The following is a 25,186-nucleotide window of genomic DNA, read 5'->3' as shown; positions in this document are numbered from 1 at the left end:
GGTTACGCAAGTTTGAAGTGGGGTGATTAGAATAAAAACATGTTGGAATAGTTTTACGTTCTACGGCCCCAATTTTGCCAAAGGCAAAGCATCGAACGTTCTTCTTTTGCATACTTGAGGTGCATTGGGGAAACTTCTCGTCCTTCTTGACAGTGAGTTGATGATGCACCTTCTCATTGGGTTGCTTGCTCTCAGTCCTTAATCGCGCTTTAGTGATGAGGACCCTCGTCTGACTCTCTTCGTCGCTCAACCAATCTTCGTCACGACACAGCTTTCTCTTTTCTTCGATCAGCAGCCTTGTCTTCACTGCTTTGGTCCTGAGGGTTTGTTCATGTTGCTCCAAATTCAGAATGAGTCGTTCGTATGTCTGAAGATGCCCCATTAGCATCACTAATGCAACTTGTCTGTCTGTAAATGCATAGCCTGCATCTGACACCTTCCTATGCAGCACCATCAATCTTCCTAGGTAATCTTGCATTCACTCATCTCTCTTCATTTTTACTTTGATAAAGTCGCGCATCAGCTGGAGTATACGCAAGAGTCCAAACTTTGAGTGCATTTCCTGCAGCGTATTCCAGGCTTCTCTTGCAGTTCAGCAAGTCCCGATGTCGTCCAGGTAATTGTCCTCTACAATAAGGAACAGAAAGGTCGGGGCCTTGTTGTCAGTCTGCACTTCTCGCTCGTTCATTTCTCTATTCGAGAATCCAGGGTCGATCGCTTCCCAGCATCCCTTCTGCACGAGAGCTGCTCTTGCCCTTATCGACCATGTGTGATAGTTATCTGATGACAACTTCGGCAGTCTAAATTTGTCTAATGCAGTCATGATCACTGATCCTCGAACGCAAGAGGGACAATGCACTCCTTTTCGGAGCTGTTTCTCAATTAGCGTACGCGAAAACGTTTTGTCGATCACTTCTTGCCGAAAAATTTCGCCACTAACAACCACTGAAGATGTTTTGTCAGTCACTTCTTCCGGACAGTTTTGCCGTGCTCACGCCGCACGTGCATACGCGTCTTCCGTACACACCCAACACGGAGCCTGCAGCAAAGCCGGTGTCGCGTGACGGTTCGTCTTTCTTAGAAAAAAAAACGCTCTTCTCACTTTCCTTTAGGGGCACACCGCTTGTCAGTCACTTCTTCCCGACAATTCCACGATACTCACGCCTGTCTAAACTTCTTAAGGCATCGGCACGACGTAGTGAAGACGGTGTAGCGTGACGTTTTCTGCTTCAATGCGGTCGCATTTTTTTATCACTCAACCAAGGCAATCCGTCTCATTTCTTCCAAAAAGCGGTCGATGTGTCGTCCAGGGCCATAACCTGTTGCGTTTGCTGAGTACGCAGGGTAACCAGATCTTTCGGGGTCGCGGATTGAGTGGATTTGGCACGAGGCCAACGAAACGACACACAACTGTCAAGCTGCCATTTCATTTAATAGCACGGAGCAAAAAAAAAAAACAAAGAAACGAGATGGAGAAAAAGAAGAGTGGCTTTGAAAAGGTGAAACGGTGACGGCGCACCTATGGATACATGGCGCCACCTCGTTGCTGGCTATTACACAAGCTTATTTATTTATTTATTTATTTATTTATTTATGACAGTTGCATGGTTTGAGCCGCGCACCAAGCTCTACGAGGCGCTTTTTCAGCAACGGTTGGTACCTTGCATGGATGCGCCATAACGTGTACTGAAGAGTAAGCACAGGTGCCTAGACGACATGGTGCACATGTCACATCCCTTGACCTGTGGCACGGTACGTCGCTGTTGATGATCATTTGTTTATTGGCATCCCCTTCTAAACGGAGAGGTGACAAATAGTGACCTAGCCTGCATGAGTTATCCAGATAAATTTACATGCAGCAAGCAACTGCTACATGTCGGGACACTTGCTTGGATACAATGGAACTGCAATGCAAAGTTTGTACATTGAGACGCTACGCGGCGCGCATGTCACATGGCGTGTCAAAAGGCACTTTACGATGCTAATAATAATGATGATGATTTTATGGCATTCCCTTTGAAACGGAATGGTAACAAACAGTCGCCTAGCCTATCGAATTAAACAGGTATGCCACACAAGTTGTTCATTATATAAATATTGAAACATATGCAAATCTTCTTTTTCTTCTTCAAGACTTCTAAATCTGCCTTGTACCGCTACCTACACAACTGCTACATGGTGCGACACCTGGCGTATTGATATGCAACTGCAATAGAAATTGTCCACGTATATACGCTACGAGGCGTGCATCTCACATCGCAAGGCAAGTGCACTATACGATGCCAATGATGATGATGAACCTTTATTCCTATTCACTTTAAACGCGGCGGTGACGTAGCCACTTAGCCAGCTTGATTTCAAAAGTGGCACAATACGAGGCTATTGATTGTGATGATGCTGATTTATTGGCATCCACTTTGAAACGCGGCGGTGATATGTTCACCTATGCAGCTTGATTTATTCAGGTATACAATGTACCTTTTGCTAACATTCGTCTAGAGATGGTTCCACTTGCGCGATAGCAGGAGCGAGAGAGTGGCCTGAAGAAACTTCCTGTGACAGCCCTTACCAGCCTGCTGTGCCGGAGCACCATAGCGTGTTTTTGAGTTCCTCCACTGTGCGGAAAATCTATTTTTAAGTTTTGAGATAAATGACCTATGCCTTACGCCTTAAATATTACACATTTCTCGCATAACTTACGGCAAACTTGACTTGTAAAATTGTAGTTATGTACAGAGGAAAAGTGTTGAGAATCTGCAGGCTTATATTTTAGCGCCCTTTGGCTACTCGAGAAAGCCGTCAATGTTTTTCTTACTGGCTAGATTTAGCGAACCACGTCAGTGAGCAAAACCGGAAGCCGTCCAGGGCCTATGTTTCTAGACAGCGAAAGGGTCTATAGACCTCCCTAAAGTTCTTCTTCCTCAAGCCTTCAACTGCCTTTTACCGCTACTCGTGCATCTGCTACATGGCATTCCACCTGGTGTAACAATATACAATAGAAAACGTGCGCGTATCGATGCTAACCGGCACACAAGTCTCATCGTCTGCCTCCTAGCACACTAGGACTTCTTCATGGGACACTTCGCGGCTAAAAGTGTTACAAACATGCTCAACCACCGCGAAGCAATCTGGCATTTTTTCAGGAATCTGTTGCCACCTTTCGTAATATGTGCGTTGCATCAGGAACAGCGCCTGACTGGATGCCTTTATTGGATGGTTGCACGGAATTTCCTGACTTTTGAATGTGTTTTCAGGAGCTCTAAATATATGTAGTGGTCTGGTTTCTTATTTTGCAGAAAACCCTGTCCCCTATTATAAATAAAAAGCTACCACGAAGCCGGCCCGGGTTCGATCCCAGTAGCAAATGTACTTCTTTTATTCTTTGCAATAGCTGCTACGGACGCCCGCAGAGGAGAGGCAGCGGCCCACATCATTGCCAGCCGAAACGGCTATTGGAATGGGCCCATAACAGCTTACGCTGTATTAACCGTCTTTCATGCGAACGCGTTACGTAGCTGCTCCATGAAAGCACTGCGTATCTGCCCGCTCCAATTAGCCTGTCTCCAAGTCGATCACTAATTATGTCGCAGTAGGTGTGCGTCAAGCGAGCGAACAATTCTAAGTGCTGGCATTTACTGTAACCGTCGCTGATCTGCTGGTTCTTGATGCGCAAGCGGGGGAGCTGTCGTGCTTGTTCGGCACGCGGTAGATTGGTGGCAACGTCAGGATTCTCTCCAGCGATAATGCGTGGCAGCGTGGCGTAGAACGCCGTAGTCGTGTTCTTTCCCTTAACTAGCTTGCACGGCGTGACCTTCATTGCTTCTTCAATTGCTGTGTTGTAAGGGAAGGTTACTTAGATAGGGATGGTATCCAACGTCCTGTGCTCGATGTCGACACACATTGCTGAATTATCAGTGGGGTTTTGTTTAGCTCCTTTGTAAAAGCATTCTTTTTCGGGTGATAGCCACTAGTCCTCATGTGGATGCCAGGCTGTATAGCAGAAAAGATTGGGTCGTTCCGTTCTGAAAGCTGCTCCTCAGCCGGCGACGAGTGTTTCCGAGGCACCATGTCGTAGCACAATATTTTGGAGAAACCATTTTGCCACCTAGGCCACACCACCTTTAGGGAGGGTTTTTGTTTAGGCGTGGCGGAAAATGAAGTCAGTAGCCACAAGGATCTACTTATTCCTGAATGTTGACATCGGAAAAGGGCTGGAATAAGTGTATGTCGATTTGCTGGAACTGTCGTAATGGATGATCAATTGGATGTAGCGGTCCTGCTGGCCTTTCACTAGCGTCGTGCATCCATGGCAGTCTCTGCCTGCCTTGATGCAAAGGGTGACGTCCGCAGTCAGACGTGGTCAGTAATACTGCTTTTGTATCCTTGCATGTGTGAGGGAAAACCCGAGGGGCCCCTGCGTCTAATAACAAGGGGTTACAGGAATTCTGGCCACCTAGCTGTGGCCACAACAAGATGGTAGCTTGCGCGGACTGGGAAGTCCTTTTTTAGAAGACGTGGTAGTGTAGCAAGAACAACGACAATACACGCTTATACACTGCCGGGACGCGGTCGTTCTTTCATTATGAATACTGAACAATGCTCCTTAGTTGCGGATCTACTCGCTGCTTATTCGCGAATTAGGTGACGCTCACTGTTCTCAGGGAAAAGGGGCGTTATAACGTAAAACTATTCCAAACTTTTTTTCTGCATTTCTGCAATCAACCCCCCGCTATTGGTGAAGAACTTTTTAGACCACCCCTACTTCATTTGTCTGTCCGCGACGTCACGAAAACCGCGATAGCTCCCCATCTCATATCAGGTCTACACACTGATTATGCATGATTTGACCGAACAAAAGAAAAATAGTTATTTCTGATTGGACACCTTTTCGCCGTTAGCCCTCTGCAATTGGTCAAATTTTGGGCTCCACTCACTTCACCTACCTGTTGCTCGACGTCACAAAACCGCAAAAACTCGACCCGTCAAAGTGACGTGTACGCGTCATAGATGTATTAATATGCCGAACAAAACTGAATTTTCTTCTGAATAGCCACAGGTGGCCCCGTTCCGAAAGGAATAAAAGATGGCTGCCGCCGATCGCTCAGGCACCGGCTATCTCGCACCTGCCGGAGAGCATGGGGTTAGTTGCGTACGATAAAGCTTTTTACGTGGCCCGGTAACGTTTTCAAGCACTTTCGGCCCATTTACGACCTCGCTCTGCCAACTAATCTTTGACGAGGATCCGTATTAGCTGCAGTCTTAACCTTCCGTTCCGTGCCGCCGCGATTTTCGACGAGCCGCCGCAAGCTAGTAAGGGAAACTGGACCAATCGCAGACGCCAGTACCACCCTCTTCATCGGGTTAACGATTTTCAGTGCAGTGGCTCGGCCCCATTGAATCCATCTCCACTTGAGCGTGCTCTTCGCCTCATGTCAGCCAATTAGTTAAGAGAAGCCGCTCAGTGGAGGCAATGTTATTCGTTTGCAAAGCAAACAAAAGTGACCTCCTGTAAACGTGGAGACCATTTGATTGGTCTTTCCAGACAACCCTGCGGGTAACAGTCCGGTGCTTGCGTCGGTGCTTACGCAAATTTGACGTCAGAAGATTGGAATAAAAACACGTTGGAATAGTTTTACGTTATACGGCCCAAGGTGCCTTAACTATTACCGTACTGTGGTGCTGGGTAGATAGGGACCCGAGACAGGCAGTCTGCATCGAAATGTTTTGGTTTGTACGTCTGCACCACGGTGACTTCAAATTGTAGCCGTCTAAGGCTTCACCGTGCAAGGCATCCTGAAGGGTACTCTAAGTCTGCCAGTCAACAGAGTGCGTGATGGTCGCTCATGGCTTTGGGGTGCGTGCCTTACAAGTAAAGTCAAACTTTTGCGGTGCCCTGAATGATGAGAAGGCATTCTTGTTCATTCGGACAATAATTGGCCGTAGCCAATTATTGTCTACCTAGTGCACGTCCTAGTGCACATCAACCTAGTGCACGTCCGTTTTCGAATTTCGTGCCCACCGAAATGCGGCCGCTGTGGCCGGGATCTGATCCCGTGACCTGGTGCTTAGCAGCCCAACATCACAGCCACTAAGCAACCATGGCGGGTCTTTTCGCTGTTCAGGCAAGGCCCTGAAGTCAACGCCCCTTGCGTCATTGTAGGTTTCCGAATCGGCAGTTTGGTCGAAATTAGTGTGTACTGGTAGTGACGACAGGTGTTGTTTAGGCTTCTGAAAGCCCTTGCGGCACTTACCACTTCAACTCGACATCTTAGAGTCCTTCACAATGCGCCTATATCTGGCACAGAAGCCAAGAAATCTGCGCATTCCGTTTTTCTTGATGGGCTGCAACTGTCGCGCTATGGCAGCTGTCCGCAACTTGGCAGAACGGACTTCAATATTGCTTATGACGTGGCCCAAAAGCAAGGACCCTTCGTACGCGAAGCGGTACTTTCCTGGCGTAAGGATGAGTCCGAAAGACATAATTGCGTGGAGAATGGTCAAGCCATCTAAAGTGATCGTCGAAGTTTCTGGCAAAGATGATGCCCTCATCCAAGAACATGAGAAACGTGTGCCACTTGTCGACTAACTAGACAGCGTTCATCACTGCTGCAACGCTGCATGTGCCAAGTAGAGGTCGAATGACATGCGCTTACATTTGAAGAGGTTGTCCAGCGCGTTAAGGCTAGTCTTCGTTTCTAGATATAGGCCTCTTTCTATGATCGACTTCGATTGGAAAACCGCTATTCAACGAAAAATATTTTCCATTCTGGAATTGGTCTAGTGCGTCGTCGGTTCAGAGGATCCTGGTTGTTTATGACATTTTCGACTTTCAATTATAAGCGTAAAAATGCAGACGTTCACACTTCTTCCCCAAACCAACAGGAGACGCCCAAACGCCCATTTTGTGGAATGGTTGTGTCAGAGCTTTTCGTTCTCGTGCCAAAACATGGTAGGGGCCCTGGCAGAGCAGTCAAGTTCAATATTCAGTTAGGCGATATATAGGAAGTGGAATTTGGGAAATTTTTGATAGCGCCGAGCATGACTCTTTCCACCGATGCAGAAGATTTCAAAGCTTTTCTTGTTTATGCAAGAGAAGACTTGGCTTTATGTCGCTCGATGGTTCGGGAGCTAGTGCCGTTGAGGTTAATGCGGTAGTATCCGAAAGGACAAGGGTGTTGCTGTCTTCCACAATTTCATCGATGTATACGATCCTAGTTCTCTTAATGATGTGTTTGTGGTCCTGGCTCAACTTTGTCATCATCCGTTTTGCTTTTTCTCCACGCAGTTGAGCAATCCCTCTTGCCACGCAAACATGGCGGCCTAGGCGTAGATGTAGGGTACCGTGAATTACACCTTCTACGTCCCGCTGATGTTTTGGTGTTGATGGAAGTGAACATGCTGGAGCCAAGCGGAAATGCTTACTTCATCTCCAAGTACACTCAGGGCGTGGTGATTCGGAAAGCTCATCGGCGATATCGTTTCGTGCCAGGACAGCGTTATCGATTGACCCTAAGGTTGAGGGCTGCACCAGCGCCGTGCTGGTTCAGGATGTTCATGCCGAGAATCACGTCTCGAGAGCTTTGCTCGAGCATAACGTCGGTCGAAGGGTAGCTCCAGTCATGAACCGCAATTCTTGCCGTGCCATTTCCGGTGGTATTATCAAGTGTCGTCCGGCTGTCCGGATTTTAGGGCTGTCTCATGTAATCTTTACGTCATTTAAGTTCGCCGTAAAGTTCGCACTGATGACGCAAAAGCCAGCTATTGCGCCTACAACACCTGTTACTACAGAAGTTAGTGCTTCTTTCTCCAACATTTTAGGTAGGTTGCAGCGTGAGGTAACCGCTGCGTCGCAAAGTGCCGCTGTTGTTGCGTCCCGTCATGAAGTCCTGTCTCGGTGATGTTTTCTCTGCCTGGATTCCATGCCTGCGTGGCGGTGTGTCCTTCCAACGTCGTACAAATGGTTCTTGTAGCGTCGTCATCGTCGGCTGAGGTTCTTTGGTGTTTCGATGAAGAGCGACCGCACCCTTATCGGTCGCTGTTTTCACTTTTTCATATAAGAGAAGCGGTAACTGGCATTGGCTCGGCCAGTGCACGATTGGCCCTGCGGCGTCGTGTAGCGGCCTGATCATCGGGAAGGTCCTCGAGGTGTCCCCATAGTAGCTGTGACATAGTCGATGATCTCACGAAGTCGTTCACCAAGCTAGGGGAGCGGCGCATTGAGGACGAGCCCTCGAAGTCACCTTTCGTGACATGAGCACCCGTAGTAGACGGGGCTAGCTCACTTCTCCGCTGGGATCATAAAATGGCCGCTGATCTTAAGAACGTCAACGTCCCTCTTGCTTGGGGCATTGCGTGGTAGTAAAGGCTGGAGGGCTGGCGGTAGCCGCTTGTTAAGAAATAGCAGCGTTACTGTACAAGCGGCGGGCGCTGAAGGGGAATGAAAATTGTGCGGTAGCCGACGCCGGCGTGGGACATCGCTTTCAGTAGAGATGGTGTTGGTTCAGGAGTTCGTAATGATTGCTGAACATCTTCTGGAATGATATCATCAACACAAGAAACTTCACGCCGCGCTGAAAGCAAACTTCTGCATCTTGTGCCGCACGACCGCTCTGATAGCCTGAGAAAGTCGTCGGTGGATACTGCTTGACCTTCGGTGTAGGTTTCAATTAGTATAACGTGGTTGTATTGCCGGTTCCGCATGTTGACTGTTTCCTCGATCATTGTGGCCTCCGAAGCGAGTTCGGCAACGGGTTTTGGGAGTTCTGTACCAGTCGGGCCAACACTTCTTGTTTCACGCCACGCATCAGGAAATGGACCGTCATTTATTCTGTCATGTTGGGCTCAGAGTGGCAGAACAGGCAAGACATTTCTTCCATGAAAATCACAATGTCCTTCTTGGGTGCCTGTACTTGAACTTCTAGAACAACTTCAGCCCTTTCTTTACAAGCGAGGTTTTGCGCCGAGGGATAACCATTAGCATATATTGCCAGGATAACCATTAGCATTATCATATTGTACTCCAGCATAGCACCTCATTTAGACAAGCACCTTTCTTTCCTTTCAAAACAACATCGATTTAGACGAGGTCACTCATGTGAAACGCCGCTGTTCGAATTCACCGCGGACCTTCACCTCCAACTTGACTCCCGTTTCCAAAGCAATGTTATCTATCTTGACTTTGCAAAAGCGTTTGATCGTGTTGCCCATCTAACGTCTTACCGCGAAACTTGCTTGTCTTAATCTCAACCCACTTGTATTGTCCTGCATTGAATGTTTTCTAAGAAACCGCTCACAGCCCACTGTCATGGATAACCTCAAGTCGTCAAGTAGTCCAGTCTTGTCAGGTGTACCACACGGCTCTGTCCTCGGGCCTCTTTTGTTTATACTTTCTAGAAATGACCTCCCTAACAGCATTCTTTCATCAATCCGGTTTTCGCTGATGACTGCATCCTGTATCAGCGCATATCCTCCCATAATAACCAATACTCCGGGAAGCCCTAAGCAAAATAGAAAATTGGGGCTCTATTTGGCTCATGTCCCTCCACGTTTCCAAGAGCAAGTAAATGTGTGTAACTTGCAAGCGGGACATCATTAACCACCAGTGCTCTCTTAATTACAGAGCCCTGACTCAATTCCACTCTTACCGTTTTCTAGGCGTTACTATCACTATTCAGCTTACGTGGTCTGCACACATAACGCAACTTATAAATGACGGTTCTAAATGTTTTGGCCTACTCAAAAGGTCGATTTTTCTGTCTCATTCCCGTACGCAAGCTCGCCTATGACACGTTCCTTTGGACTAAACTTGAGCATACCTCAGCAATTTGGAACTCTCCCAGTCTTGTGTTATCAAGTCGCTCGAAACTGTGCAGAATCGCGGAGCATGTTTTATCGCTTCAAACTGTGGCTGGCATACAAGTACAGGCAGCATTAAATCATCCCTCAGCATCGCTAGCCTAACACTTGCTGGGAAGATTTCACAACGTTCCCTTTATCATAAACTCTATTATAATTTCCCACATCCCAGGAACACCTTTTACTTCCGCCCAACCGCTCTTCTAAGCGTCTCTTTACCAACCTGTGTCTACAATGTCTTCATGGTTGCGCTAATGCCTTCAACAACTCTTTCTAACCTAGTTCTATTGAATTGTGGAACGCACTACTCAACAGGATAGTAAATGAAAGTGATCCAGATAAGCTTAGACACCTCTTGTCATGTATTTTAAACCCTTAATGTACCACTACAATGCTTTTACTCTAACTTCTTTTTACTTCTCCGTTATATTGGCAGTTGTGTTGCCATTTCTACTGCCGGTTCGTACGTTACTTTTTTTGTTTTTAATTTTTCTTGTTCATCGTCTACTAGCATGTATAATAAGTTGTGTTTACCGCTGTACAAATGAGTTAACCAATGTATAATAAAGACCATAGTGTTTTTTGTTGCTTCCCCCCTCCCTTTGTGTAATACCCTGAAAGGGGTTCTTAAGGGACAATAAATGTTGATGATGATAATGATGATCTGTCATGAACATGATAGGATTGGCATCTTTTTCTGGTGCGCATGAGAGAGAGGATAGTGTGCCCAGACATAATACAGGGTGGCGAATAAGAATATATAGGAGGTCATAAATTTGGAGGTACTTACATAAATTTCATCACCCACTTTTTATTCCTGTAAGAAACACAAAAATACCGGTGAAAAACAACTCCTGAAGAGGTCTGACTCGCACCACCTAGACAGCACGCTTTCACGCCATCTTTTGTGAGGTAATACTATTTGGCCTAATTATTCCACCTCACAGAGCAGTGTGACCAAAATAGTGACCTAATGATCGGCACAGGTGCGTATAGAGCGTGTCTATTTGATTCTGTGTGAGTCGGGCTTTGAAGAATAATATTAAAGAGAACCTGGAGGCCTACAGCATACGTGCTTTTTTGACATACAAATACATCATTCCAGTAATGAGAAGAAATGAAATGAAGTGAGTTGAAATGAAAGAAGCTGCTGGTAAACTGCTTTAGGCGGTTACAATAAATGCCAAGAAGGCAAAATTTATATCCTTTATATTTTACATACATTTATTTTCAAATGTGCCATCGGGCCTCATCGAAATGCAAATAAAAAGGAGAAAACGCATTCCGCCATAAATATTGTTAAGCTAAATCACTATACGCCTAAACAATAGCCTGATACTTTTTAATACTCGCTTCACAACGAATCAATGCACTTTGCTTTGCAAAAACTATAATTAAAGGAATCGTTAGATTGAGGCCAGCTCTGACTTTCATATTTGAAATCACATAAAATGTTACAAAGCTTTCATGCGCTGGCCTTTGGATTAAATTGAACACAATTTTTCGCTAATGAGAGACAAGGTGTACATGTATCAATTCTAGGAAGCAAAATTTTGATTTAGAATCTCGCTGAGACACTGAGGTTGTACACTTCCACGCCTCTGTCAGTGAGAAAAGTAACGCAGGTGATGCGGTCTGTGACATTGAAGAACTTGCTCGGCGGTTCTCTTCCGTCGTCCAACAGAGCTAACTGATGACCAACCGTTGTACAGAGCACCACGAGCAGGGAACTGAGCAGGCAGCCCATTCAAGTAAGGTTTTGCAGAAACATGGCGTCTATGTTGCGGATGCGCGTGACGCTTGTTAAGGCGGCAGTGCAAGGAAAGAGGTGAAGCTGCCACAGGGCTATAGAACCAGGCATCCTTGTTGTTCTTTTCAGAACTTTGTTTGCTCGGCGTGCTTATAAACAGAGTAAGTCCAGCACGCTATCGCACTACAGTGTGGTCTGAACGAGAAGAAAGGGGGTTAACCGAGGGGCCCGATTTTTATCAGTCATATCATAAGAAGCCAACAAACACTGACACCAAGGACAACATAGGGGAAATTACTTGTGCTTAATAAATGAAATAAAGAAACGATGAAGTAATGGAAAATAAAGTGGAACCCACAAGGAACGGAATTAAATGGAACCCACAACCTTCGCATGCAAAGGTTGTGGTTTCGGTTCCCACCTGCGGCAAGTTGTTTTTTCATCCACTTTAATTTCCATTACTTCATCGTTTCTTTATTTCATTTATTAAGCACAAGTAATTTCCTCTATGTTGTCCTTGGTGTCAGTGTTTGTTGGCTTCTTATGATACAGTGTGGTCTGTACTTCAGGTAAATTTCAAATTTGAGCATGAAACAGCTACAGGTAAGCGGTAATGTTTAGAGTTTATCAGGCCATAACATCTTCGGAAGGATCTGAAAGCAGATCGCAAAGAGGCTGATACAGGGTCTCATTTTAGGGTGCCGGGAAACCAGTGAAACAATTCCCGCAAATAGCCGTGGAGAGGGTGCAGCTGTATGGCGAAGCAAATGCCGGACGTGACAAAGTAACTGCGGAATTTGCTTCGCTTTGTAATTCCACTTTCTAAATAATGGGGAGAGCAGCGATTTAGCCGCTTTTAGTTACCAAGTAGATCTATAACTAGGTTATAGATCTACTCGGTGAAAATGCTTCACGGCAGCGCTCGTACATGAAAACCGTATTTGTGTGGCGATATGAGGAATGTGGTTTGCCTTACAATTTAGATTAATTTTACTGGTGTTAGAGGCTAACAATCTGTAAATTAAGCTTCCGCTAATTAACAAATATTTCTAACAAGATAGGCGTTCTCATGTTACGTGTATAGTACAACTGTCCAATTGAAGAACAAGCACTTGTTGAAATATACGCGTTTAATCATAATTACCAATTACATGGTTCAACATATATGTTAATAAGATGCACTCTAATATTACCTTAAGCTCTCCTCAGACAGAAATTGGTCAAGATGGCTTGTGAGGTCCACGCGGCTTAGAAGGCCTATTTGCAAGGTTCGTGTTGAACTAGATTTTCGGAAGTATTTTTCTTCGTTCCGCAAGAGATAAAGTAAATTTTCTATACCTTCTTGTAGGGAGTCCCAATTTCTGTGATCAACATTCTTCAAAGCACTTGTAAAATAAGCCTTTCTGAGAAGATCGTTGTTGGGTCAGCAGTGCACTGAAACGTAGATAGATAGATAGATAGATAGATAGATAGATAGATAGATAGATAGATAGATAGATAGATAGATAGATAGATAGATAGATAGATAGATAGATAGATAGATAGATAGATAGATAGATAGATAGATAGATAGATAGATAGATAGATAGATAGATAGATAGATAGATAGATAGATAGATAGATAGATAGATAGATAGATACCGAAAAGTGCATGATGTACATTACGAATGCTAAAGCGCGAAAAAATTCCTTAAAGCGGAATACAACGCACGTCGCAGGGTTGCATCAGGGAGAGCAATTAGATAGCTTAGCTGGTTGCACATCTTTCACTCGAACGCTGTAGTGAGCTGTGCCGTAAACGCACTCCGCATATGCGGCTCTGCAATGAAACACTTGGTCATCGAGTATGAGCTGCTGGGTGTGTGGCAAACGAAGGAACAATTCTTAGCGCTCGAAAGCAGCGGCGCATCATGCTTCTAGTCTCAGAGACCACGAATGTACTCCTCGGCAGGTCTGCTCAGTGGTGCAGGGTGACCAAAAAGGCGCGCGATAGAGGAGCCCGGTGGCCACATGACGCATTTCGTAGGGTTCGGATGCACAAGCGTGCGATGCATTCCCAAGGCCATACACAGAGTCCGTGCCGGGGCATTAGATGGTGCCGAGAGCTCTTAGGGACCAGCAAAAGAGGACTCCCGCTGCTTTAGACGCCACATGCGTAATCCTTTTCGAAGGTGGCAATACGTTCTGTGACTATATTGCTTCTATAATATTCTGTACTATTCTATGACTATATATAGTGTTATGCTGAACACATTACCCTTTGACCGCCATCGTGAAACCGGTTCTGTCGAACTTTTAAAAAGAGGTTGAGCTAAACGCAATATTTCAGAGGGAAGAGCTGTTATTCTGTCGTATACCATCCCCCTAATTCGTTTTCAGAGTGATTTTTGCTGCCTAATTCCTTCCCGCTTGAGTCGTTACCAGTGGCTCAGAAGTCATTTCAGTATTTTTTTGGCTGGAAAGTGGAAAACGACATCAACACATCAAGGAAAGACACATTAGACGCCTCATTCTGTGTACTTTGTTTTCCATTACCGGTCGTTTTCTGCGTTCACTAAAACAATTGCATGAATTGCAACTCACCCAGCGTTCCACCTTAATGAGATTCATTTTAAGCCCCACCGCTCATTGCCTGCCTCCGCAACACCTTGGAAGTAGGAGACTGTCAGTGATATTGCACATTAGAGCCGCGCTGCTCAGGATACTGTGATTGCGAAATATTATTAATGAAGCAACTGGGGCCATGGCAAAGTAATTTCTCTGAACGTGTTTTGCTTACACTTTGGTTGGGGCATAAAATTCCGCAGTGCGCCAATAGGTCGTGCTGTTTTTATCAATAAAGCTTGACCGAAAGCACAAAACTAAATTCGAGGTCCAGCTTTTTGACGTCCTGAAAAGTAGCAGCCTACCGCTGTTCTGGAGCATCTGAAATTACAAGATACAGATCCTTCAATATGTACATACGACAAAATACTTTGCATTCCCTTGCATGCAAAATAAAGTCTGTGACAACCAATGTGTTTATGTCTCTCTACATGCATCTCCGTGAGTTTAAAAGTACGGAGTGCGAAGCACTCGCAAATATTCAGAACACTTAGTAAACTGCATTCTAAACGTTACATGAAAACTACATAAAACTGCGTCATGACAAAATGCCTGGAGATGTGGCGGAACATTGCCCTAGGACTCAATGGCCAAAAGTAGAAAAAAACATAATGACCTCTTATTTCATAGCTGTTGACTGTTGCTTAATAACGCAAATAATTATATAGGAAGTTGTAAGCAAGGCACCACGTTGTCATTTTAGGTTTTTCAGCTCAACTTCAAAACCTAGTTTTGCGCTTTCAAGTTTGCTACGGTCTTTTCCTAGACCTGGTATTGTATATAGTACCCGAAGTGTGTCAGAATATATCCAATATGTTAATACTAAAAATTGAAGAAAAATTAATTTCATGGTTTGTAAGGAGCGTTAAGTCATAATGTTGATAATAGTTTGGAAATTGTCAGTGTGTATAGCTTCTGAAATACGGGTTCACTTAGGGAAAGTCACGTTACAACACCATAATTTGGGATTCCTTAGTCCTCACCAAACCAATAGCAAATCTTTTGCAAAAACGTCCAAAGCTTCGACCCCTTTTACGTTCAAGAAGGCCAGCTACGACGCAACTGGCGCGCAACTGGCGCACAGGCAATTAGACACCGGGCACCATGCTCAACAGCTGCTGCAGCTCTCGGACTGCAAATATGCCTTGACCAAAGGTGATCATTGCTTCAGAGTTATGCGCCAGATGTAAATGTGCCATAGAATATGTTTGATGCGCAAAAGAAAAAAAATAGACCAATACAATACAGCACAAAGAAAAATGTTTGACTGGACTCTATAAATAACTCCAACACCAAGAACCGTGTACGGTCGTGACTCTCGGAGAAAATAGTCATTGGCTTGTAGTGTGGTCTTGAGTCATCTGTGGTGTAGGGATTACCTCATGTGTGCCAAACTTGAGGCAACGTGTCAAATCTGCGTCAGCAGCGTAAGAAAATGCAACGGCAAGAAGCGATGTCACCGCTTAAAAATAGGAATCTTTGGAGATCAGTTATGACTACGAAGAGAAAAAATTGGGACATAAGATTACCTCAGGTATAGAAAAGACTAAATCAGCTGCATGAAGCTAGAGAGGTGGCACTATTTACATTGCGGGTCTAGTTAATAAAATCTCAATAACGACTCTGTGGATAACGCTTTTGTCAGGAAACATGACAGGAAAATAGAGGGTAAGCGAACTTCTGCTGCAACCAGTATTCGGGAAGATCTGCAAAAAAAATTGTATAAAATAATTGCTGTCTGTCCGTGTAAGCGACGCTTACTTGGTTTAAGAAATGTGCGAATTTAAAGAGTACACATGCTATCCTTAATGGGCAGATATCATTATTTATAGAATGGTAGAGACGTGTCGTATTCATGGGTAGGTATTTTTTGTATTGTTTCACAGTTTGCAGCATCTCCTGAAGGAGCTTCATTCGCAGCAGACAGGAAACGCACTCTGGATTCTTTTTCGTTATACGTAATCACGTCATGTTCGTGGTCGTATTCATGGCCGCACACCTACGTGATATTCCGCAACCATGATGTTAAAACACTAGGATAAGCCTATACTGCGCTACCTATCGCGATCAGCAGCGACGATACCTCCATTCGAAGTAGTAATGAACAGGCTCAAGGGACTCCTATAACTAGCGATGAAGATAGAGTGGCTTTCCAAGATATCAAATTGGGAAAAGCGGTAGGAGAAGACAGAATAACAGGCGATTTATTGAACAATAGAGCAGACATAATGCTTTAAAAACAGGCGGCCCTTCGCACGAACTTCCTATCAATTTCAAAGGTCCCAGAAAACTGGAAGAATGCCAACAATATACCAATCCACAAAAAACGGAGTCGTTAATGAATTAAAAATTATAGGCCTATTAGCTAACTTCCAGTATTATATAAAATATTCACCAGCATAATTTCCAAAAGAATAAACGTAACACTGCACTTCAGTCAACCAAGGGAACAGGCTGTGTTTAGAAAGAGATATTCTACAATGAATCACATCCATGTCATCAATGAGGAAATCGAGAAATCCGCAGAGTACTATCAGCCTCTCTATATGGCTTTCATAGGTTACGAAAAGGCATTTGGTTCGGTGAAGATATCAGCACTCATAATGGCATTACGTAGTCATGGAGTACAGGAAGCTTGGGTAAATATCTTGCAATATCTACAGAAATTCCACAGCTACTTTAATTATCCACTAGTAGGAATATACCTCTAATGCAAGGGGTCAGATAAGGAGGCAAGATATCGCCAATGCTATCCACTGCGTAGTTACAAGAAGTTTTCAAGCTAGAAAACCGGGAGTGCTTAGGAGTAAGGATCAACGGGCGATATCACAGCAGCCTGCGATTGGCAGATGACATGGTCCTGTTCAGCAACACTGGAGAGGAGCTTCAACAAATGATCGAACACCTCAACAGGGAGTGTGTAAGAGTGGTGTTGAAGATTAATATCCGGAAGGCACAGATAATGATCAATAGCTGGACCAGGTAAAAGAGTTCGAAATTGCCAGTAAGCATTTAGAGTCAATAAAGGAGTACATTTACCTAGGTCCAATTACTCACAGGGAATCCTGATCATGAAAATAGAATTCACAGAAGAATCAAAATGAGTTGAAGCGCACGCATCAGACATTATCAGCTCCTGACTGGAATCTTACCATTATCATCGAAAATGAAGGCGTGCAAGCAGTGCATTTTATCGGTGCTGACATATGGGGCAGAAACTTGAAGACTGATAAGGAAGCTTGAGAACAAATTGAGCGCCGCGCAAAGAGCGGTGAAACGAAGAACGCTAGGCCTAACATTAATAGACAGAAAAAGAGCGGTTTGTATCAGATAGCAAACAAGTATAGACGATTTTCTAATTACCACTAAGAGAAAAACACGGAGCTGGGCAGGAACCGTTATGCATTGCTTGCATAACAGATTCACCATTAGAGTTAGAGAACGGGGGCCAAGAGAAGAGAAGCGCAGTCGGGGATGGCAGAAGAATAGGGGGCGGGGGACGGAACTTGGAAATTCGGTGCTGCTACTTGGAACCGGTTGGCGCAGGAGAGGGGTAATTGAAGGTGACAGGGAGAGGCTTTCATCCTGCAGTGGACATAAAACAGGCTGAAGATGATGAATTACTACAAATGCATCATTTTGTTTGGGCAGTAGTTAAAAGCACCTTTTTTAAGGCTATTTCCAAGATACAACTCCCGTTACTGTTGCCAATTTTATTTATAAATCACATGAGTCAAGTAACAAGACACGTAGCGCACAACTTTGAGTTGAAGGTCTGAGTCGACCGAGGATGACTATGTAATCATAGGAGTTAGGAGTGTTGAAAGCGTGCGCAATATGTGGTATGATTTAGCCACAGTATACGTCAATACAAAAATGAATGTCTTGAGGCATGATTTTCAAGAACTATACATAAAACTAAAAGCATGATTGTAAGGAGTTGTGCGAGCATGCGTTTTACCGTGAGATTCAAATATAGGCATGTCAGTTTTGCCTATCTTGTTAAAAGGGGAGAAAATAATCAGAAACGTATAGGCCGATACACACGGGTAGTTTTATGTAGAAAAAATTTAACGTTATTGTGCGTTGTCGCTGTTGGAAAGTGGTTGGGGTATATCCAAATTGCTGGAAGAATCTAAGAGTGATTCGCTCTAAAATGCAAGGGGTTATACGCGAACGTCATTACGAAAGCAGAGAACTACCCACATCACATCTGAGTAGTGCGCAATGCGTGCAGTAGGACGGCAGCATCTGACAGCAGTGCACCAATGGATTAAGAAACACTGTTTTGTCTGTGTGAAATAGAACGCCAGAGTCCCGACTGTGATACCAACCCGGACAGGCGGTAGTTGCGACATAGCCGATGGTCAGATTGCCTACTGCTGTGTGAAGCGTTGAATGAACGGCACTACTTATGCGCGATTGCAGCCTGCCAGAACAGAAGAGCGATGACTATTCAGCCTGGAAGACGACACAGTGCAGTCACGCCAAGCTTACCTCAATCTAAATAAATGGTAATTATCTAATGCTAACCTAACCATTCAACCAATTATATAGAAGAAACGCATATATTTTTAAATATGACGTATAGAGTAGGGTGGGCAACAATCCATTAGAAACTAAGCTTGACAGTTTATTCTTCGGAGTACGTAGAAGAAGGAGGAGCGAAGACATTGCAGCGGATAAAAAAAGTTTGTCCAGCTCAAATGTGTCACGCTTCGGCATGTTCGTTTTCGTGAACCTGACTTCCGTATCAGCGTAAATACTGCTTATAAGCCCTCTACTTCAAAATCTCACATTGCCATTGTATGAGCCAAAGCCTCCTAGTGCTACAAAAACAATTCGGTTCGAAACACTCCTACAAGACAAATTTGATGCAATATGTGCTGCAAGAGATTGCATACTTCTCATTCTGTTCTAGATTAATTTAAAAATTTAACCTTCTACCCAAGCGATGTGAGGCATCCCCTTAAGACAGACAGCACTTTAAGATTTCTAGAAGCTTCATTTTTTCTTTCCGTGCGCTCATCGTGTCAGTTTTGTGGGTGTCTTTGAGAGTGCAAATGTAATGCCATAAGAGTAAATGACGTGTGAGGTTCAACAAATTTCTCTACCATATGGCAGGTTTTTATTGATTGCTATATTCAGCAAGCCGTTGTCTCAAGGTGTGGACGGAATTCTGACTTAGCGTGACATAAAATTGTATTCCCAAATGTCGTGTTTATTTTGTTTTCTGATTGCAGCACGGTTTTTATTTTCATCAGTTGCAATGAAAATGACAACTTATACTACACAATTGCGACTAGTTTTGCATGCAATAATAAAATAAACCAATTGCTAACCATTTTAGGGTCCTGGTACGTAAAGACTTCATTACCATTGGAATATTCTGCGTCATCTCTGGCTGAGAAAGCCTCCATTAGTAAGCACAAGCAAAATACTGGAAAATAGAAATATTATTTATGATACACTTCACCTGCTTAAAAAGGTAGCTCGTATTTCATCTTCGCTCATGTTCATAGGAATGTAACAGTTAAATCATGAATTGTTTCTTTAAATGTGAAAGGGTAGTACATGCCATTGAACAGGGGTGAGCGCCGTTCTACACATGGGAATGAAGAGCAACATCTGGAAAATAGGGAAAACTGTAATAGTCACTTTTGAATTATCTGGATAAAACGGGCCTGCATACATATATTCCATTTCACGCTGAAGTTATCCCACGGGACAAGCAAAGCGTGCCAGAAAAAATGTATACTTTGCATAAGTATTACGCACGCATTTCAAACGCTTTTATTTTAACTGAGAAAGAAAAGGTGGGGCTGGTAAAACATCGCTTATGTGTAGACTTTCCAATGCTCCCTTTTCTGCAGAAGCAGTTGGGCCACACTGAAGCCCACCTCTCTTTTCTTTACGTCATAAAAAGGCTGAACGAAGCTTCCGGACTCTGTACGGTCACTATTTTTGCCCAATCGGCCACCCATCAACATCTGCCTGTCACGTGCACGTGCTACTTGGGTTGTGAGATCGGTGCCTATCGAACCATTCAATCCGTCGGCGTGCTGCCACGGGAGGTGATCTTTACATGATTGGGCCTCTTAACGCCGCACGCAGAGCTGTGGATTGAATTATGCGACATTGTTATGCCAGTCAATGTGTAATCTCGCGTGGTTTTTCTCGCATTTCTTCGTTACACTTCTTTGTTCAATAATATTTCTACCAAAGCAGACATATTTCATAGGAGAGTTGTCATTCTATACTGTCCTTAGATTGCACTTTGGCAACAAACGCCATAGTGAGACACACAAAGATAAGTAAGGCAGCGTTCCAGTGACTCACGTTCATAGAAAATTTTCCGAGTTTAACGTAGAGCCACGTTGTGCACCGTAAATATCTCCACTGAGAAGTTTAAAAATAAATTATTTTATAAATAAAAAAGTTGAAAGGGCACTTAGTTATATCTACGTGGGTCAAAACGAAAGCATTGCGACTATCATGCGTTGCTTAGACATTACGCCAGAGCGAAGGTAGATGATTTCATTGCCACCAAAGGTCGAGTTTGGAATGCCTTATTTCCTCGATCTTTATTGACTTAGCCTTAACATTCTTCGCCTTAACACCGAAATGTCGTGGGTTAGACACCCATCAAAGGTAGTGGGTTCAACTGCCTTATTTACCTCAAGCTTAATTACCTGTGTCCAAATGAATTCTCTTTAATTGACGCCAATGGTCATGGCTTCTCCTTCCACCAATGTTGGTGGGCTTGCCTCACACTATTGGTCGGGGGTTCGATGACTTTTGGAGCATCGGTGGGCGCGCCAGCGCGGACAAATACGCCGCATTACACGCCTTCTGAGGCACATAATGCTGCCGTTTTAAAACGTAACTGCGGTTTTATGTGACAAAACTACAATCGGAATGTGAGGCAACCAGTAATACGGGCGCCAGATTTTTCACCATGTGGGATTTCTCAGTGAGCGCTTGCGTATTTTGCGGCCACGCTAACGGAGGTTCCGTGGCCCGGATTCAACTCGCGATCTCTCACTCCGCAGCGCAACCCCATATCTACTGGACAATCGAGGCGAGAAGCAATTCCTTGTCAGACAAATAAGCCCATTGTTTACTGGCATATTTTTTAAATTTACTGGTTATTGCTTTTTACTCTAGAAGTTGACGTGAGCATTTATTTTTGTTTGAGCAGAGGACAGAGCTGCTGAAAAAAATCGTAGAGTAGCGAATCATTCCAACATTTTGACTGGTAACTGTTCCTTTGACGGGTAATGTTTTATCTCATCATGTTTTTCTTGTGCTCTCTTAAACCTTCATTTTGCAGCCGCTTGTGTGATCGATGTAGTTTGTGGTACAAGGCAGCGGCAGTACGTTGTAAGCCACTCCCGCCCAAGAAATGAAGTGACGCTTGGCCCGCGAGTACCCTCGCACGTTAACAACTTATTGACAAAATTGAAAAGACGCGCTCTTCTATACTCCGTTTCAAAGATAACAGGCAACGCACTGGAAGCTGTAGGAGTAGTGCGCTCAGTAAAATCTTACAGCGCGCGTTTCAAAGTGCAGTAGCTACAGTTTCGCGACACTTATTAAAGAACAAGCTAATGCATATATGACATGTATAACATCTTGAGATTTTATTCCCTTTACCCCATTCCCCAGCACTGGGTAGCCAGCCGGCACTGGCTAACCCCCCTGTTTTTCCTCCCATTTTGTCTCTCTATGTCTTGACGAACGTTTATATCAAATGATCAATAATTTCGGCAACCTGGTGCTTCAAGTTTCCAGCGCGCTATATGTTGCTGGTGAGTGCCCAGTATACGGTGCGGCCGCTGGTCGCCGAAACATATTGACACGTGCACTTATCTCTATCGGGCGACCACGTTTCACCGCCGAACAAATGTTATCGCACAGCGCGGGACGCGCCTGCATGTATCCGAAGTTTCTGGAAAGTTATCGATGCTTCTAACCGCTGTCTGTTGTCGCCGAACCTTGTATTATCTGATTTCATCGCGTGACGCGAATGGTGTAGAACTTTGTGGAAGGCACGCGGGTCCGAACGATTGGACTGGAACATTCGACGACTGCTGTATAAAAGCCGACGCGCTTGACCCGCCGATCATATGTTCGACGATCGCCGACTGTGTTCGCCGCTATCGTTGTGGTATAAGTGTAGCCTGTTTTGTGGGCACAGGTTCGCCCAATAAAAGCTAGTTTTGTCTTTCACAGTACTGCTACTGTGTTCTTTAACGTCACTACCACGTGACAATATCACTCAGTCTGTTTTATGGCAAGTAGTTTGTAGCTTTTGATGTAATTCTGTAATGTTTCCGTCATGTTTGTAAACCTAAAAGTATTATAAGTTATGTTGCAGCGACTTATATGGTTACGCAGTAACTGGCCCCTATCTCCACGCGTGGCCGTCTAGAAGCACGTCGAGGTAGGTGGTTCTTTGTTTGGCGTTGCAGTTAGGTCTTTGCGTCAGATCACGGCTGCGTCGTGTTGAACTGAAGCTGGAACGTCGCGTCGTCAAGTCGTCTTTAGTTGGCGTAGTTTTGGCTTCCTGACTTCGTCGCGACGGCGGCGTGTCGTTATTATGTCGTTGAGATGGTCTCTTCATCGTCTTCGTCGGCGGCGGATGATCTTCATCACTTAAACGAAGAACAACCTCAGCTCCATCGGTTGCTGTTTTTAGTTTTCAGGATTTATGGGTTGCAAAGCGGCCCTGGGCTGGGCCGGTGATTGGTCGGCCCTACGGTGACAGGTAGCGGCCTGATGACAGCGAACGGGACGGTCGTAGAAGGCTCCACTGAGTGCCGGCGAGGTAGTCGGCGATATCGTGAGGTCGTTCGCCAATCTGTTGTCGCGGCGCGTTAACGGCCAACTCTCGGAGTCCCACCTCCCGGTATGGGCATTGGCGGTGTATGTGCGGGGCTCCTCTGCAGTGATAGCAAAGCGGACGGTGTTCTGGGGCGCGCCAAACGTCAGTCTTCCTTGGAATGTAGCGTGGGGTGACGGGTTGGCGTGCTGGCGGCGGGGATGGTTGTGGTTGACGGAACTGTGTCGGCCCTAGGCCCTGCCGTGGGCGCGGAGGGGGAACGTGACGGTGGGCTACAGCGGCGTATGTCATCGCTTGTGGCTGAGGCTGCGGCGATTCAGGGGCTACTCCAAGTTGTTGTAGGAGCTCCTCAGGTACAGCGTCAGCAATCGAAGCCACTTGAGGCTGTGATGATGGGAACAGCTTCTGGAGCTCCTCCCGCACGACCACTCGGATAGTCTCGCGCAAGTCGTCGGTGGCTAGTGACTGAACTCCGGCGTAGCTTGTCGTGCTCGTGCGGTGGTCGAATAGCCGGTTCCACATTTCAAGTGTCTTCGCGATGCTAGTGGCTTCTCGAAAAAACTCGTCGACAGTCCTCGGTGGGCTTCGAACCATTCCGGTGAAAATTTCTGCCTTTACAGAAAGCATCAGTACGCGGACTTTCTTCTTCTCAACGATTCCGGGTTGGCGTCGCGGTATAGACGGCTCATCTCTTCTGTAAAGATCGCAGTGGTCTCATTAGGCAGCAGCACTCGGGTTTCTAGTAGTACTTGGACTCGTTCTCGGCGCACGATGCTTGTGAATGTCTGCAGGAAGCCGCTTCGGAACAGGTCCCATGTCGTTAAGGCGGCTCCCCAGTTCTTGAACGTTCTCGGGGCGTCTTCCAATGCGAAAAAACACATGTCGAAGTTTGTCGTCGCTGTTCCAGCTGTTAAAATCAGCGACCCTCTCGTATGTATCAAGCCAGGTTTCCGTGTCCTCGAATGTTGAACCGCGGAACGTCGGAGGCCCCCTGGGCTGCTGCAGCACGATGGGGGATGCTGGGGCTGCCATTGGGGTTGACTGGGCGACGATCTTCCTGGTCGTATCAAGTAAACGTCCGTGCTCCAGGGGCAGTTCTTGCAGCCTGCGGCTACCTCGCTGATTCTTGGCGAAGTTGGTGTTGTCTTCCGCGTGCCGGCTTGGGTCGCGGCTCTGTGGTGCCGTCCGGTACATGAACACAAAGCACCTCCACCAGATGTCACGCGGTGGTGACGTTGAAGAACACAGTAGCAATGCTGTGAAAGATAAAACTAACTTTTACTGGGCGATTCTGAGCACACAAAGACAGGCTACACTTGTAGCACAACGATAGCGGCGAACGCGGTGGGCGATTGTCGAAAATCTGATCAACAGGTCAAGCGCATCGGCTTTTATACATCAATCGTCGAATGTTACAGACTAATTGCCGGGACCCGCGTGTCTTTCACAAGGTTCTACACTATTCGTCTCGCGCATACATGCAATCAGATTACACAAGGTGACAGACAGCGGATGGAACATTCGCTGTCTGTCACCTTGTGTAATCGATAACAACATCGATACATTCCAGAAACTTCCTATACATGCAGGCGCGTCCTGTGCTGCGGGTTAACATTTGGTAAGCGGTGAAACGTGGTCACCCGAGAAAGGTAAACTGTACACGTGTCAATATTGTGTTCGCCTATATCTTCCTTTCTTATATGATGCAACATTTTTGCCTATGGATTCGAAGAGTGAGGAAAGTCTCTCTATCCTTCGAAGCATTGCTTGCTTTGCATGAAACGTATTATAGCTGACAATATAAGTAATGCTTTATGCCATAAGAAGTAGCATATCCAATCGCACCGAAGTTCATTCGAAGACAGATATGGTGGACCTTAATTCTTTAGTGCCAGTGGGACGAAACTGACTACTCTATAGTGGCCGCGAATAATTAAGTTTTCTCTGTGGCACGCCAAATCACAGGCGCGGTGATTTGTGGTGGCAAGCAGGACCGAAGTGGCTTCAGCTGGGACGCCACATTTGCTGAAGCTTTCTTCATGTTGTCACAAGGTGCTCAACCTCACCCAATACAAGATGCAGCAGCGGCACGTTGCCTCCATAATGACGTCAGTGGTGAGTATGTATAAAAC

At 45.3% G+C, this 25,186-nt stretch overlaps 1 protein-coding gene across 1 annotated transcript in view; it reads right to left on the bottom strand.

Moving 5' to 3' along the window:
- The window catches only part of LOC142588584 (uncharacterized), a 59,577-nt gene that overhangs the window by 14,259 nt on the left and 20,132 nt on the right, over positions 1 to 25,186 (bottom strand). Inside the window, exons 2-4 of the mRNA XM_075700422.1 lie at positions 19,552 to 19,649; positions 14,385 to 14,530; positions 10,646 to 10,672 (exon numbers count right to left, since the gene is read on the bottom strand). Of these exons, the coding sequence (XP_075556537.1) occupies positions 10,646 to 10,672; positions 14,385 to 14,530; positions 19,552 to 19,649 (271 nt within the window). The remainder of the gene's footprint in view (positions 1 to 10,645; positions 10,673 to 14,384; positions 14,531 to 19,551; positions 19,650 to 25,186) is intronic.

Source organism: Dermacentor variabilis, chromosome 7 (genome assembly GCF_050947875.1).
Source record: "Dermacentor variabilis isolate Ectoservices chromosome 7, ASM5094787v1, whole genome shotgun sequence".
Classification (NCBI taxonomy): domain Eukaryota; kingdom Metazoa; phylum Arthropoda; class Arachnida; order Ixodida; family Ixodidae; genus Dermacentor; species Dermacentor variabilis.
Note: the sequence above shows the minus strand (reverse complement) of the source record. Positions and strands in the feature narration are given on the sequence as shown.